This window comes from Trichosurus vulpecula (assembly GCF_011100635.1).
Source record: "Trichosurus vulpecula isolate mTriVul1 chromosome X unlocalized genomic scaffold, mTriVul1.pri SUPER_X_unloc_1, whole genome shotgun sequence".
Classification (NCBI taxonomy): domain Eukaryota; kingdom Metazoa; phylum Chordata; class Mammalia; order Diprotodontia; family Phalangeridae; genus Trichosurus; species Trichosurus vulpecula.
Window position 1 is genome coordinate 1973064 of NW_023494377.1, and position 17399 is coordinate 1990462.

General features: G+C 45.5%; 1 protein-coding gene across 4 annotated transcripts in view; it reads left to right on the forward strand.

Moving 5' to 3' along the window:
• Positions 1–17399, forward strand: part of TMEM164 (transmembrane protein 164) — a 124329-nt gene that overhangs the window by 102639 nt on the left and 4291 nt on the right. For all 4 annotated transcript variants that reach the window (XM_036740491.1, XM_036740489.1, XM_036740490.1 and 1 more), the window contains one exon: positions 16058–16158. In XM_036740491.1, the coding sequence (XP_036596386.1) occupies positions 16058–16158 (101 nt within the window). The remainder of the gene's footprint in view (positions 1–16057; positions 16159–17399) is intronic.

Here is a 17399-nt window from a genome sequence, read left to right on the forward strand (position 1 = left end):
AATGAACCTATGTAGAGGTCACATCGGGAAGCTGGTTCTCTTAGCCAGGGAAGGGGCAGAGAGGCCAGGACCTAAGGAATCACAGGATTTGGGAAGAGAGGAAGTAACCACCAACCTAAGGGGCAGAATACTGAACAAGTAGTGGACAAATTGGAATGGTTTGGATTGGATTGGATGTTATGACCTTGGGTACCACTTTGCCTCAGTTTCCTCCCCTGTAAAATGGGGAGAATGAACCATGAGGGTATAAGAACAGCTCTCAGAAATGACTATAAGAATTTGTCAACAGGGGATGGATTGTGCTCAATTGGAAAGCTCCAGGCCTGGCAGCCTGGCCTCCGTGAGAGAGAACAGGATTATGGCTATTCTGTTTGAAACTCAATCCTAGTACAATCCAGATGGATAATGATGAACCCCTCCGACCATGCACATCCTTGCCCATCAGCTTCATGTGGGCCACATCTGACCTAGTCTAGTTTGGCGGACATGTACCCCCTCGGTATAAGATGAGAGGGATATGGATTTATTTTATTTTTTTATTTTTTTGGAGGGGGGAAGGCAGGGCAGTTGGGGTTAAGTGACTTGCCCAAGGTCACACAGCTAGTCAATGTGTCAAGTGTCTGAGGCCGGATTTGAAGACTCCAGGGCCGGTGCTTTACTCACTGTGCCATCTAGCTGTCCCTGGGGATATGGATTTAGATCTGGAAGGGACCCTTGGGTCCAACCCCTTATTTTACAGGGGGGCCCAGAAAGAAGTGATTGGGTCATACAGGTAGTCGTAGAATGTGCTTTTTTTAAATGAAAATTTAAAATGAATGTTTACAAAGTTTTTACATCCCCTTCATTCCCCAGGATCTTTCCTCTCTCCCTTTCCCATAAGGCCATCTCAGAAGCAAAGAAGGGGAGGGGTTGAACTCCCTTTTGCTTAGGGACAAGCCTGAGCAGCTACCCTAGTTCACTCCCTGACAAATCCAGCTGGGAGTGAGAATGGAGGAGGTGTGAGTGTGCTGGCCTGGGGAGGGGACAAGGGAGAGCTTGGGGGGAGGTTTCTGGCTCTCTGCTGCCATCTGCTGCCCTCTTGGGGGATCAGCGGACTTGAGAAAACAGGCTGCCCCTGAGCAGAGCGGGGAGTTGGCTCACAGTGGAGGTGGCTTTGTGGTGAATAGTGGGCCGGTTATTGCCCTGTTAATTAGGACATTTGAGGCTTTCTGGGCTTTTGCCTTTTATGAAGTATTTAAGGTAATTACTCAAGAGAGCCTAGGTATTTTTCCTGATTGTAAATGCATTATCAGATGATCAGATCCAAGGTCTCCAGCTAGAAGACCCTCTCATTTTACAGAGAAAGAAACTGAGTCCCAAAGAAGGGTAGTGACTCACCCAGGGTCACACATAGTCTCCTAGTTCAGGAGCTGGAAGGGTCCCCAGAGGCCACTGAGCCCAACTGCCTCATTTGACAGGGAGGAAACTGAGTTTGCGGGGGGGGGGGGGGCAGGGGGACAGCGTTCAGATTTGCACTCAGGCCCTGTGACTCCAAGGTCAGGGCTCTTTCTACTGCACTGTGTTGTCCTGTAGCCCAGAGTCTGTAGTAACAACAACAATAATAATAGTTAACATTTATATACCACTCCCTATGTGCCAAGCACTGTGCTAAGCAGTTTTCAGTGATTCATTTGAAATGGCCCCAACCTGGGGCATCACCGCCCTGATCAGGGCCTGCTATTCTGTCCCATTCACAATAGAGGAATATTTCTCTCTCTACCTGTTGATTGGGGAGACAGGACTTGCTGAGGCCTTTTCCCACTTTCCCTCCTTCGAAAGGCTGGTCTGGGCCCATGGGGAGGCACAGGCCCTACTGGTTTGTCTGCCTGAGCTGAGGAGAAGAAGGCAAACGTTTCTTTAGCACTTAGCATAGGCCTGGCACTGGACTAAGTGGTTTACAAATATCTCATTTGACACTCACAACCACTGATGCTGTTATCATCCTCTTTTTACAGCTGAGGACACTGAGGCAGTCACATAGCTAGGAAGTGTCTGAGACTGGATTTGAACTCAGGTCTTCCTGATTCCAGGTTCTAGGCCACCTAGCTGTCTCAGTTCTAGTGGTCCATCCATATGAGAGGGCTTCGGCTTCCTACCAAAGGCACCCTTTCCCAGACTCCAGGCCTGAATGGAAAGCCGGCTCCCTCCTTCCTCTGCTGAGCAAAGCCTGGGGGATTTCAGGCACACTTTGCCCCACATCCATCAAAAGGGTCAACTGTCACTCATCAACCTCACAACTCTCTTCTTCCGCCAAAACGAGCCCAGTAGTGACTAAAGACCAGCAGACATTCCTTGCAGCCTGGGTTCTCAGACCTGAGCCTCACTAAAGCCTCCCTTCCAGAGTCACTTCCCTCTAGTAGCATCTCCTGCCCCTCCACCACCCCTTAATCCCCATCGACCACCCAGGTCAAGTTCCACTGCAGTCTACCATCCAAGTGCTTATCTGGCCTCTGCTTCAAGATCTCTACTTGGGGGATCAGGGGAAGGGGGGAATTACCACCTCCCAAGGCAGCCCCTTCTATTCTCGGACAGCTCCAATTGTTAGTAAGGTTTTCCTGACATTAAGCCTCAGTTTACTTCTCTGTGCCTTCCTTGCATTCCTCTTGGTTCTACAGTCTAGGCCCTCACTCAAATCAAAGTCAACTGAAAGTCATGTCATCATTTCCCTGATGCCATGGTCCTCTTTGAGAACAAAGGACAAACAACCTGTGAGTAGACCGAGCTGCCTGAATGGGGACCCAGCTAGTTGGGTAACTCAGCTTGTCCTCTCCCTCTCCTTCTCCTCTCCAAAGGAAGGTAAATTTTGATGGCCAGAAGCTGCCCACTTAACTTGGGGTTTACTGGCTAGATTTCTCTCTCTCTGTCTCTGTGTATGTGTCTCTTTCTCTGTGTCTGTCTCTGTATCCCTCTGTCTCTGTCTCTCTGTCTCTGTCTCTCTCTGTGTCTCTCTGTCTCTCTCTCTGTCTCTTTCTGTCTCTCTCTGTCTCTCTTTCTCTCTGTCTCTGTCTCTTTTTCTCCCTCCCTCCCCCTCTCTCTCTTTTCCTTCCTTCCTTCCTTAAACCCAGTTCACTCTGAGGCTCCTACATTGGCCCACAATAGGTCGCTGCCCAAGCTCCACTAAATGGCTGTATTTTGGGCCCTCCTGGCTTAGAGTGAATGTCCATGGTAACTTTTTCTCTTTGGAACAGCAACCCTGAGGGTCTTCCCCTCCCAGCTTGATTTTTTTTTCTAATTAAAGGGGCCATCCCTTGACTCACTTCTTAAAGAGGCCTGTTCACTGAATAGGTGTTACCTCACTCAAAGTGAGAACCTGAAAAGGCCTTAGCCTAGAAGGGCCAGGGTCTCCCATTGCATCCTGGGCCATCTCCAGTCATCCTGATGAATATCTGGTCACTGGACCTAAGTGGCTCTGGAGGAGAAAGTGAGGCTGGTGACCTTGTACAGCCCTCCCTCACTCAAATCAAAGTCAACTGCAAGTCATATCATCAGTTCCCTGATGCCATGGTCCTCTTTAAAAACAAAGGACAAACAAAACAATCTAGGCCCAAACAGAACAGGCCTAATCCCTCTTCCACATGACACTTTCCAATACTGGAAATCACCCATCATGTCCTCCCTGAGTCTTCTTTTGACTGGACATCTCCAATGCCTTCACCAAGTCTTCATGGGACATGAACGGGTAGGACTCCACTATCTCCATCATTTTCCTCCCCACTCTCCTGGCAGGGAGTATCATTCACATATGCTTTTGAACAATGGTTCAAATTCTCTTCTCAGACACCATCTTTTTCTCCAGCTCTCCATTCTCTGGTAATTTGCATCCTTCTTTCTTTTCTTTTCTTCTTTTAAAATAGTATTTTATCTTTTCCAATTACGTGTAAAGACAATTTTTTTGCATCTTTATTTCTTGACAATAAAGACTGAGAAAACAACATAATGAAGAAGCCTGACTTACAATAACAAAAACCATCCACTATTCAGAAATTAACCAACCTGGAAATACACAGAGCCTATCTTAGGACAATTATAAACCTGTAATGACTCAAATGAAAGGATATTACATGATGATTGATGGGTTGGCTTAGTATAGAATAGAAAAGGTGCTACTCTCAAAATGATTTTCCATACATAATGTAACACCAAGAGATTGCTTCGCAGAACTGGCTAAAATTGTAATCGAATTTATATGGAAAAACAAACAGGCAAGCCTCTCCCGGGGTATGCTGAAAAGAAAAACAAATGAAAGCCATCTTGTACTCTCAGGCTTGAAAGCATATTAAAAATTGGTTATCACAAGAAACTATCTGGTACAAGTGAAAAGGGAGAATGAAATAGATCGATGGAAGAGATAAGCTGAGGCAGATGTCCAAGCAAATGGCGGCCCAAGGGGTATTGTTTGATAAGCCTAGAGAAAATAAGGCCGGAGAAGGATCCGTTGTTTAACAAAAGGACAGGAGGGGGGAAATTGGGTGGCAATTTGGTGGGGAAGTGATTTAGATCTTGCACAGTCTGCCTCAGAGAGTTCCAGCTTGTAATGACCTGAAACATTAAGAAAAAGTGATAAAAAAGATGGAAGAAAATGGAATGAGGTTTGGAGAGGGGAAATGACGTTCTGTTCAGGCAACATGGATGTGTTTGATTACATTAAAATAGAAAATTCTGGGTAATAAAAAAGCATAATTAAAAAGGAAAAGAACAGGCTGGAAAGAAATATTTATGGCAAATACATGAGGCCTGGATAAGGACAATTATACAGCCTGCTCGTGTCAAAATTTAAAAGTTTGGCAGGAAAGAACTGCCAAATGTTCACAAAGGTAACTTTTTGTCTGCAGTGGATTAATTCTCCAAGGATATGAACAAAATGTCAAAAGAAGAAGTCTAGGTTGTTTAAAATAAACAAAGAACCCAAACTCACTGTTTTCTTGATATTAAGCCTCAGTTTACCTGTCTGTGCCTTCCTCGTATTCCTCTTGGTTCCACAGTCTTGGCCCAAACAGAATGAGCCATCACTGTGCAATGGATAGCATGCTAGACTTGGAGTCAGGAAGACCCGAGTTCATACCCCACCCTCCATAGACACTTACTGGTTGTATGTTCCTGGGCCAAGCCCCTTCACCCCAGTTACTATCCATTTGGGGGTTAGACCGAATGGCTTCTGAGGTTGCTTCCAGCTGTAAATCGAAGATTTCAGGACCTTGAAAAATTGCTTGAGCTTACCAATCATTAAAGAAATGTACATTCAAAGCAACTTTAAGGTACTACACCCTACTCATCGAATTGGCAAAAAAAAAAAAAAATTCAAAGGAATGAAACTCAGTGCTGCTGGCCTGGAGGGGGAATGGGTCCACTCATTCTTTGTTGGTAGAATTATAAACATAGAGATTCTTTGGGGAGAGCAGTCTAGCAGTATAGAGAAAGTTCACAAATAATTGTGCGCTTTGACCGAATGAGGCCTTTGCTGAGAATAAAGGGAAAGGCAGAGGGAATAAGCATTTATTAAGGGCCTACTATGTGCCAGGTACTGTGCTAAGTGCTTTCCAGATATTCTCACCACAGCTCTGAGAGGTTGCTGCTATTATTATCAGTCTTATTTTATAGTTGAGGAAACTGAGGCAAATAGAGATTAAGTGACTTGCCCAGGGTCACATAGCTAGGAAATGACTGAGGTCAGATTCAAACTCAAGTCTTCCTGACTCCAGGCTCCCAGCGCTCTATCCACTGTGCTGCCTAGCTGCCTCTAATAAACCCCGAGTGTTAATTTTTTTAAAAATCTGTTCATAGATGTTCATAGCAACATTACAAAAAGATGAAAGTAATTGGAGTCAGACTTTCGTTGTTTAGTTGTTTTTCGGTTGTGTCTGACCCCATTTGGGGTTTTCTTGGTCAAGATATTGGAGTGGTTTGCCATTTCCTTCTTCAGATCATTTTACAAATGAGGAAACTGAGGCACACAGGGTGAAGTGACTTGCCCAGGGTCACACAGCTAGCGTCTGAGACCAGATTTGAACTCGATTGAGTCTTTCTGACTCCAGGCCCAGCGGTCCATCCACTGCAGCGCCACCTAGCTGCCCTAGTCAAACTAAATGACCAATAATAGGGGAATGGTCAAACCAAGTGAAGGACCTTTAATATAATGGAATTCTTCCGTGTAAACCAGACTAGCAAATTTGAGGAGTAGTAAAAAAAAATTAATGTAACATGAATAAAGCAGAACCAGAAGAACTGGACACACACTAATAACAACAGCTGGTATTTATATAGCACCTACTATGTGCTAAACACTTTACAAATTTTATCTCATTTGATCCTTACAACAATCCTGGGAGACAGGTAGGTGCTCTGTTATCTCCATTTTACAGATGAGGAAACTGAGGCTGGTAATGCCTTGCCTAGTGTCACACAGCTAGTAAGTATTTGAGGTAGGATTTGAATTCAGGTCTTCCTAACTCCACTAGACCCAGTGCTCTATCCGCTGAGCCATTTGACCACCTCCATATAAAGGGAAGGATGAACAGTTTACCTTATCTCTGTTATCAGTTATGGTTCCTGGTTAATGGGATGCTGACAACTGAGAGGCAGCCCAAGTGCCCGGGTCTTTTTTTTGGGGAGGGGGGAAGGCAGGGCAATTGGGGTTAAGTGGCTTTCCCAAGGTCACACAGCTAGTAAATGTGTCAAACGTCTGAGGCCAAATTTGAACTCAGGTCCTCTTGACCCCAGGACCGGTGCTCTACTTACTGTACCACCTTGCTGCTCCACAAGTGCCCAGGTCTTACTTTGCTTCTGTTTTCCCTGCCAAGGAGGATGATCTTTGGACTGCAAAGAGCAGAACGAAAATGACTTGGAAGGAGTTGGTCCCCAGATTGCCAAGGGAATGGGAAGGGAACTGAGTCTTCAGCTGCCCTGGCTAGGTTCGAGTCACCCAGACCAGGACAGCTGCATCCTCAGGTGCCACAAGACCTTCAGGATGTGGCTGCTGAGCCAGCTCTGTCTGTGCTTTTTGAAAGACCTCGGAGAATGGGAGAGGTGCCACAGGGCTGGAGAAGAGTAGGTATTGGCCCTGTTTTCAAAGAAGGGAAGACTTTGATCCCTGGAAAATGCTTAGAATGTAGAGACTTTGTGAACATCTCAAAAAGAAAAATTTCAAAGAGCCAGCATGATGTATTTCCCTTTTTTGACAGGGCTACTAAACTGGCAGATTGGGAGGGCTATAGATAGCTTACCTAGATTTTAGCTGGTATTTGATAAAGGATACCCTGCTCTTCTTGTGGTAAAGATGGAGTGATGTGGGTGAGATGAGAATTTAATCGGAAGCATTCAGGACTGATGGGATGCTCAGATCCAAAGGGGACCCATCAGTGGTTTGATATCAGTGAGGCAGGAGGTCTCCAGTGGTGTGCCCCAAGGATCTGTCCAGAACCGTTTACTATTTTTATCAGTGACTCGAATAAAGGTACAGATGGCAGATTCAACAAACGGCCAGACCACACTAAGCTGAGAGTGAGATCTGACACTGGGTGACAGGAAGGATCCAAAAGGATCTTGACAGGCAAGGTAGAACACTGGGGTAAATCTAATAAGATGAAATTCATTAGGGGTAAATGTACAGTCTTAGAGTGGTGTTCAAGAAATCATTTTTGCAAGTATAATGTGGGGGAGGCCTGATTAGACAGCAGTTGGTATGAAAGAGCTCTGGGGGTCTTATTGGACTACAGGTTCTAGAAAAGTCATCAGTGTAGCATTTGTTGTTGGGTGGCCAAAAAAAATGAATGCTGTCTAGGGCTGCATTAAGATGTCCAGGAGGGCAGCTAGGTGGTGCTGCAGTGGATAGAGCACTGGTCTTAGAACCAGGAAGACTCATCTTCCTGAGTTCAAATCTGGTCTCAGACAGTTACTAGCTGTGTGACACTGGGCAAGTCACTTCACCCTGTTAACCTCATCTGTAAAATGAGCTGGAGAATAAAATGACAAAACCACTCCAAAATATTTGCCAACAAAACCCCAAGTGGGATTACAAAGAGCCAGACATGAGTGAAAAAAGACTGAGCAACAACAGAATTGATGAAACTTGGGGAATGACTGAGTCTGTGGGGTAAAAAAGAGGTAGAGATGAGAATGTCTTGGAAGTTCCAAAATGGACAGATTGACCAACAGTCTGACCGTTTGACACCCCTTTGCCTTTCTGGCCTTATCGAATATGACTGCCAAATCAGATTATTCTAAAGGCACTGATGTGCTCAGTCCTCCTCTCCCCCGATGCCAATGTCATGCCTTTTCTTCCATCTACCTGGAATTTCTTCCCTTCTCTTTCTGTATCTGTTGAATTTTCTGCTTATTCTTTAATGGGTAAGAAAGTCACCTCTTACATCATGTTTTCCCTGGTATCTATCCCCCTCCTCCTCTTCCTCCTCCTGCCCCAATGAGTAATGATATCCCCTCTTGAATTTTCTCTCACACCATTCTCCAATGTCATATCATGGTGTGGTGTCTGCGTGGGTGTCTGGCTTATCCCCTAGCTATCTCCAGAAGGGCTAAGACTATGTCATATCAAAAGTTGGTGTCTCCCTGGGCATCTAACACATGATAGTCACTTAATGAATATTTGTAATCATGGATTTAGGGTTGGAAGGAACCTCAGAGGCCTTATTTTACAGATGAAGAAACTGAGGCCCAGAGAGGAGAAGGGGCTTGTCCAACCTCACACAGCGCTAGTTGAGTGTCAGAGGCAAGATTTGACCCCAGGTCTTCCAGGTCCATTGTAGGCCACTCTCTGCACCCTGTGGCCTCTGTGTGAAGGGCTGATCATGCACTGGAAGGAGTTCTGCCTAAGGAGTCAGAAACCTTTGATGTGAGTTGTTGGGCCTGTGACCTTGGGCACATTTCTTGTCTGTACAATCTGGATAATAAATACAGAGCTGCCATGAGAATCAAAAGGGATGGGAACTATGAAAGCCCCATGTAACTTACCATCATGACTCTTATTAAGATAATTATCTCTGCAGGAGAGAACCTTGTGCTTTGCCTTGGGTGATGACGGCTGGAAGCCTACTGAGCCCTCACAGGCAGGTTGGGGTGGGAATCATATGATCCAAGCATGTCTGAGAGGGAAGGATCCAATCCCCCTTGTTTTACATGGGCACAAACTGTGCTCCAGAGAACCTAAGGGCATACTAACTGGGTCAAGGTCCAGGTTCCATTATACAAGCAAATTTATGTTCCCTATTTTCTAGAGGGGCAGCTAGGTGGCGCTAGAGTGGATAGAGTGCTGGCCTTGGAATCAGGAAGACTCATGAGTTCAAATCCTGCCTCAGATACTTACTAGCTGTGTGACCCTAGGCTTCACCTTGTTTGCCTCAGTTTCCTCATCTGTAAAATGAGCTGGAGAAGGAAATGGCAATGTTCTTTGCCAAGAACACCCCAAATGGGGTCGTGAAGAGCTAGACACAACTGAAATGACTGAACAACAGCTTTGTTGGAGATTAAATGCTGGAGATTTTTGTTTTCATGGCAGGGGGAGCCAACCTGTGATTTCATTGATATAGGGGAGGAAAATTCCTTCTCCCAATGTAGGTGGGTATCTTCTCTTCAATTTATAGTCACAACCCAAAGAGGTAATGACTTGTCCGAGGGCATAATGCCAGTTTGTATCAGATGAGGGGCTTGAAGCCAGGTCTTCCTGGATTAGAGATCAGCTATCCAGTCAACAAGCACTTACTATGTGACAGGTCCTGTGCTAAGCACTGAGGATACAAAAAAAGGCAAAAAAAAGTCCCTGCCCTCAAGGAGCTCCCAGTCTAATGAGGAGACAACATGTGAATAACTAGGTACATTTAGTGTACGTGAAAGGTATTCTCAGAGGAAAAGGACTGGAGTGGGGGCATGGGAGGGCTTTTCTACTGAGTGTTGAAGGAAGCCAGGGAAGCTAAGAGGCAGAGGGGATAGGGCAGATCATTTCATGCATTAGACACAGCCAAGATAAAAGTGTGGAGGTGGTAGATGGAGTGTTGTAGGTAAGTATCGGCAAAGAGGCCAGTGTGGATAATTGTAGAGTGTGTATCTTTTAGACATTTTGATTTTGAGATCTCAAGAACAAGCTGACAGTGGGAGTAGAGTTCCAGGAGAGAGACAAATAGATTTGTAAGTCATCTCCTTAGAGATTGTATTTGAACCCATGGGAACTGATGAGATCTCCCAGAGAGTATTTTTCAAATACTTCATCAACATCTTTTCTTCCTTTTATTTTTTTGTCCTCACCCCCACCCCCACCCCCACTCCCATTGGCTAGGTCTGGCATGTATATTTCATTCTGTTCAGGAAGTGGGTGGCCTGCTTCCTCATTGCTCCTCTGGCATTGTGGGTAGTCATTGCTTTGGTCAGATTCTCAAGTCTTTCAGAATTGTCTTTCCAACATTGGAGTCACTAGGTCACTGCTTACTTCCCTCTGCATCAGTTTGTACAAGTCTTCCTAGATTTCATTTTAATTCATCCCTTTTGTCATTTCTTAGGGTGCAGTAATATTCCATCACCTTCATATGCCATAATTTGATCAGCCATTCTCCAATGGATGGGAACCTCCATAGTTTCCAATTCTTTGCCATCCCCAGAAATGCTGCTACATGTATTTGCGTCCATATGGGTCCTTTTCCTTTTTCTTTGGTCTCCTGGGATTTAGGCCTGGTCATGGTTTGGTCTCCTGGGATTTAGGCCTGGTCATGGTATCTACCCAGCCTCCCTTATCCTCCCTTATCTTTCCTTATCCTTCCTTATCCTCCCTATCCTATCCTATTCAGAATGTTAGGCAGAGAACATTAATTATGCAATCATGCACCCAAACCATGTCCCAAGTAGGCCTGCAGAGACCAGCGGTCTGTGTTGACATCTTGTCAGTGACTAGTAGGAGAAGGGGTAGCTATTTTTTTTTTTATTTTTGGAGGGGGGAAGGCAGGGGCGATTGGGGTTAAGTGATTTGCCCAAGGTCACACAGCTAGTGAATGTGTCAAATGTCTGAAGCCGGATTTGAACTCAGGTTCTCCTGACTCCAGGGCCGGTGCTCTACTCACTGCGCCACTTAGCTGCCCCTGGGGTAGCTATTTTTAAGATGAGGTAGACGGTGGGACCATCGGTTCTTGCTTCCCACGGCTGTGGTTTCAAAGGGCATGGGAAGCTAATTAGCAAAGTGGGTTAGATGGGTGGAAAGCACAAGATATATTTCAGGGAAGGACCTGCCAGAAAATCCTTGACAGCAACTTCTGTTTCAGCACTTCTTCCCCTCCATGGGGCCTGGAACATTTACTACCTAAGTCTTACCTGGCTCTGCCTGGGCCTGCTCTTTCTCCTCTGCTAGTCAAGCCTAGAAGCTCATTTCTCCTTCACTCCCTCACTTCTTGAGCTGGTGGCCTGCTTGAGTTCCTTGGTGTCCTGATGGGGAGACAATCCAAGGAAGAGAAATGGCTTTCCTGAAGCAATCCCAGTGACCCTTGTGGGTAATCCACTAGAAACAACTTGTGGAGTATTAAATTTATTAAATTAAATGTGGATAATCCACATGGTCTTTTTCTCACAGGGCCTCAGTCTTTTTATAGGAAGTAGGGAGGGAACAAGCATATATTAAGCACCTACTACTATGTGCCAGGTACTGTGCTAAGCACTTTATACAAATATGATCTCATTTGATTTTCACAACAACCCTGGGAGGTAGGTGCTATTATGATTCCCCATACAGTTGAAGAAACTGAGGGCCATTAAGTGATTTGTCCAGCATCACATGACCACTAAGCTTAATAGGTACCAAATTTTAAAAAAATTTTTTTCTTGATCTCTAGAGCAAGAGTGTGAGGTATTATGTGTAAAATAAGCTACCTAAAGCTGGGTTTGAACTCAGGTCTTCCTGGCTGTAGCCCAGGAATCTATCCACTGTGCTGCCTAGCTGCCCAGCTAGGATGGTACAGGAACTCACAGGGATATACTGAAGGATTGATTAGCATGGAGCTTCTCATAGGCTCCTACATCTAGAGCTCAATCCCTCTCATTTTACAGAAGAGAAAACTGAGGCCCAGGAAGGGATGAAATGGTCCATGGTCTTATCCATGGTCACATGGATAAGAGATATAAGGTGAGATTTGAACCCAGCTCCTCTGATCCAGTCATCCTTTGACTTGCCTACTTCCTCCTGGCGATGGTGTAAAAAAAGTGGGTCCTTCCTCACTAAAATACAATTGGGCCTGGAGTCCATCTTGGAACTCTTGTCCCGATCTGGGTAGCCCTCTCCTTTCCCTTCCCTTCCCCCTCCTCTCTGTTCCTCTCCCTCTTCAGGCAGTCTTGGGATGCCCAGTGATTGTTCCACTCTTGGATACTCCCAGAATACCCCTTTTCCCGGCTGAGGATCCCAACCCTGCTTCATTCTGACTCAGAGACTACAATCAGCGCTTCAAGTTACCTTAGGATGGGTGCCTGCTCAGACCCAGCCTGTTAAACCACCATAGGAGGGCACTGCCCTGGCCTAGGCTGGTTTCTGTACAAGCTGCGTATACCATGGAATCTAGGTGAAGGAAGGGAACTTTGCCATAAATCCTACTTGTTCCTTTTGCAGTAACCAAGCAAATTGGAGGGGAAGGGGAGGGGAGGGTTTGGTGTTGTCTGTAGGGCAGCCTGAACCAGCTTAATATATAGTTGGGAAATATTAACAAAGATAAATAAAAAATACAAGAAAACATAGGATACAATTACTTTTAAAGCTAAGTCAATCAATAGCCCACAGGGTTTCCTTCTGTATGATTTAGTGGGCCCCGGTTCCATTTGAGTCTGATCCCATTGATTTCCAGGGCATCCAACTTGGGCCCAAAGGCTGGGCTCATCTTTTGTTAGGCATTTGTTAAGATATGGAGCTTCCGGCCCCATTGGGATTCTCTAAGGATAGGCAAAGAAGCAGTTAATAGGGAGATGGCACCCGGGTCACCAAGACCCTGGGTCATGCCCCACTTCTGACACTTACTGGCTGGGTATGTGGAACACTGAACAAGTCACTGAGCCAGGACTTCTCACCCTTTTGGGTGTCATGGACTCCTCTGGGCAGTCTGGGGATGTCTAAGGACCCCTCCTCAGAATTACATTGTTTTAAATTAATTAATTAATTTGTAGTTTTCAACATTCACTTCCACAAGATTCTGAATTCCAAATTTTTCTCCCCATCTCTCCCCTCCCCCTACCCCAAGACTGCGTGCATTCTGATTACCCCTTCCTCCAATCTGCCCTCCCTTCTGTGTGGGACATAATTTTTAAATAATAAGAGAGACATCTTTAGGAAAAACAAAGTAAATTTATTTTACAGACCTTGCAATGTTTGGGCACACCTCCATAATGGAGGAGGTGAGGTAAAAGGGAACCTGCCTTAATTTATACTCTTAATGAAAAGATTCCCACCCACCTCTATCCCTTCTCACCATTGGCTGGGAGGTGGGCTTACAGTCTAGGCGTGAAAACTAGGCAGAGGACCAACGTTGGTCTGGTCCGTTCAGGTTTTCCCTATGGGAACTCAACTGCCAGGGTGGCGTCTGAAAGTCTAGGAGAAGAAATGAGGTGGGGGGGGGGAGGAGAGACCTTCCTGGAGCAGAGAACAAATAGCTCACAGGAAGTTCATTATCTTCTAACATCTGAGAGAGACGGGGAAGGGCATGCCCACAGCTCCAGGCCCTGACCTTCCAGAATCACAAGGCCAAATCCCAAAACCTCTCCTACTCCATTAGACATACCCTGTGAAGTCTTCACAATTATCCATCCCATTCACTTCAGTCCTTCTATCACCGCCCCTGCCCCCATCCCCTTCCCCTTCTATTTTCCTGTAGGACAAGATAGATTTCTATCCCCCATTGCCTGTATATCTTATTTCCCAGTTGCATGCAAAAACAATTTTTAACATTCACTTTTAAACCTTTGAGTTCCACATTCTCATACCTAAGATTACAAAGAAGACCAATCATATTGAAATACAGTAGTCAAAGTATTTCTTTTTAAAACTTCCTGGCACTCAGGTTAAGATCCCCACCCTAAAGCTCTAATTACAGAGAAAATACTGCCCTCTGCTGGTAGAAGGAGTTTGCTCTTCCCTTTAGAGTCCCTCAGATCGGGGCTGGGGAACCTAGGTCCTCAAGTGCAGCCCTTTGACTGAATCCAAACTTCACAGAACAAATCCCCTTACATGTGGCCCTTTGACTGAATCCAAACTCAAAGGGCTGCACTTGAGGACCTAGAGGTCCACATGTGGCCTTGAGGTGGCAGGTTTCCCCACCCCTGTTCTAGACCAATGACCTCACAGGTTCAATGCCTATATCTCTCAGATGTAAATCGTGGAGACAAAACCTTGACATGACAGAATTGTATCATTAAACAATGACTGTCTTACAAAGAAAACCTGTACATAAGAGTCAATCTCTTTTTTCAGTCCTTTTTTGTAATTTCAGTTGCATTATTGTTAATGCTTCTTGATGGTTATCCAGTTCATAATAGAAAAACAGAAGTATCTGCTTTCACCACATAGTTTTTCCTTGGCCAGAATCCAGAGTTTTTCATTTCCCTTTTACTCATTTATTTTCTTACCCAATCTGAAGAACACGTCACACTTTCCCCAGATTCCTGAATTTCCTCTCTTCTCCCATGGACTTTGGGCAGGAATGGACCCTCTCTTCTATCCTCCCCTCCATCAAATGGGACTTGAACTCAGATCCTCTGACTTTAAGGCCAATCATCTTTTGATCTGCCTACTTCCTGCTGGGGATGGTGGGAAAAACGGATGCCCCCTCAGTAGAGTAAGGATGGTTCCCATCTCTTCCACCCCAGGATCAGATTCTCTCTGTCAGTGACAGAGTCATATATTGCCCAATACAGATTCTTCAACCTCTCAGAAGGTATCTTCTTATCCCAAGTGGTGTCTATGTTTTCCCCCAGTCTACATACATTTTCATTCTATTTTCAGGCTCTTTTAAGGTAATATTTAACCAATGTCTCCTGGGTTCCTGAGTACAACTTTGCGTAATTACGCAACATTGCGTAATTCAATTTTTGCCTGGTGGCTTATGGGTACTTTCCCAGTTTGGGCTCCCCAGAAAATGTGGCCTTAAGAAAATGAGGAACCATGGGTTAGTAGAAAGAAGAGAATCTTTGAAATCAGAGAAGCTCACTTCTGCTAATTACTACCTGTGTGATGCTGGCCAAGTCACTTCCCCTCCCCGGCCTCCATTTCCCCATCTGTAAAATGAGACAGTTGGGCTCAGTCCCAATTCCTATGATACCCCACCCAGGATCCCAGTAACAGGGCACTTAAATTCAGGCTGGAGCAGGAACTCAGGCCTGCAGGTGTGAGGTTGCCCCACTCTTTTTGGGGAGTGGAAGTAGGATTGATTAGACGGAATTGACATTACGGCCAGGTCCCAATGAGTACAGTAAATTCCTCTGAAGTGGTTGCATGTATTTGAATTCACACTATTCAGTTATAATTATGTAAAATAGGGTCATTGGTTCCAACCCGGGGGAATAACACATAGTGCAAATTCTATTAATAATAATACCAGCTAACAGTCATATAGTGCCTACTATGTGCCAGGTACTATGCTACTTTACAAATATCTCATTTGATCCTTATAACACGCCTGGGAGATAGGTGCTCTTATGATCTCCATTTTATAGATGAGGAAACTGAGGCACGAATCTAATGGGCAGTGATTTGCCCAGGGTCACATAGCTAGTAAGTGTCTTCCTTGCACTCAGGTTTTGACTCCAAGCCTAGTGCTCTCTGCACTGTGGCGCCCCCTAGCTGTGACCAGTTCAGGGAATTCATTATTAACACTCATCGAGGCCTAGCTGTGGAGGGGAGTGTGCCCCACCAGGGAAAGGAAATGGGCCTCATTAGGCAGCAGGTGACTCTTTGGGAACGCAGCTCTCAAATGGGACCCGTAGGGTTGGTTCTATTCGCCACAGAACTGCGGAAGTCTCCTATGGATCCGTCTCACCAGATTGTTTTCTTATACAGGTGTCTACACTCCTGAGCCGCTCGGCAATTTTTGGTGGGCCCTCCTGGCAACTGGCCTAATGTTCTTCTATCACTTCAGCATCTTACAATTCCTGGGCCTGGTGAGTGTGGCAGTCCCAATGTCTGATGATTCCTCCCAAATGACTGTACTGTTTTTTCCCCAGGGCTTCATGGGTAAGGTCTAAGAAGCCAACTGATACTTTATGAACATTGGCCTCCATGGCGGTTCAGCATCCTTAATTCATGATTAGTCTTTGAGTCACTCAGTTGTTCACAGTCCTTGGCCCAGGGGTCCAGCTGGATTTGGAGTTAGGGAAATCACATCAAGTCAAGAAGGATTTAGTAAGGCACTAGGCTAAGCGCTAGGAATACAAATGCAAGTTTAAAAAAATAGTCCCTGCCCTCAAGAAGCTTACATTCTAATGGAAGGAGCTGAAGAGGTATGGGCGGGGAGACCTGCAGATGGTGTCTGGAGAATGGAAGATGACTCATCTGGGTCCTTTCTCAAAATGGAGGTTTTAGGAATCACTTACCAACGGGTGAAGGGTGGGACAGGGTGAAGCGAAAAGGCAGCCGAGGCATGGTGGCAAAAATCCAGAGGTGGGGTTAAATCCCACCTTATTAGCTGCTTGACCCTGGACAAGTCACTTAACCTGTCTGCCTCAGTTTCCTCATCTGTGAAAGGCAATACTACCTATGGTACATAGCTCCCAGGGTTGTCGTTAGGTCCAAATGAGATAACATATGGAAAGCAAACTCAAACAGGCTATAGAAATGTAAGCCATATGGCCTATGCCCCAAGGAGGTCAAAGACAGAAAGAAAGGTCTTATATAATAATAATCTTAATACTTAACATTTCCATAGCCCTTTGAGGTTTGTGTAGTGCTTTACGTTATATTCTCTCGTTTGATCTTCACAACAGCCCTGGGAGGAAGGTGCTGTTATTATCCCCATTTCACAGGTAGGGAAACTGAGGCAGGTAGTGGTGAAGTGACTTGTCCAGGGTCATACAACCAGTAAGTATCTGAGGTAGGATTAGAACCCAGGTCCTCTCAACTCTAGGTCCAGCGTTCTATCCACTGTACCACCTAATTCCTTCTCACATAACAGCCTTTTCTGTGGGAGCGAAAGACTAAGAACAAAGTGGATGCCCATCCACTAGGGCAGGGGTGGGGGACCTGCAGCCTCAAGGCCACATGTGGCCCTTTAGGTCCTCAAGTGTGACCCATTGGAACTGTCAAAGGGCCATACTTGAGGACCTAGAGGCCACCTGTGGCCTTGGGGTTGCAGGTTCCCCAGCGCAGCACTAGAGAATGGCAGAAGAAACTATGGCCTAGAAAC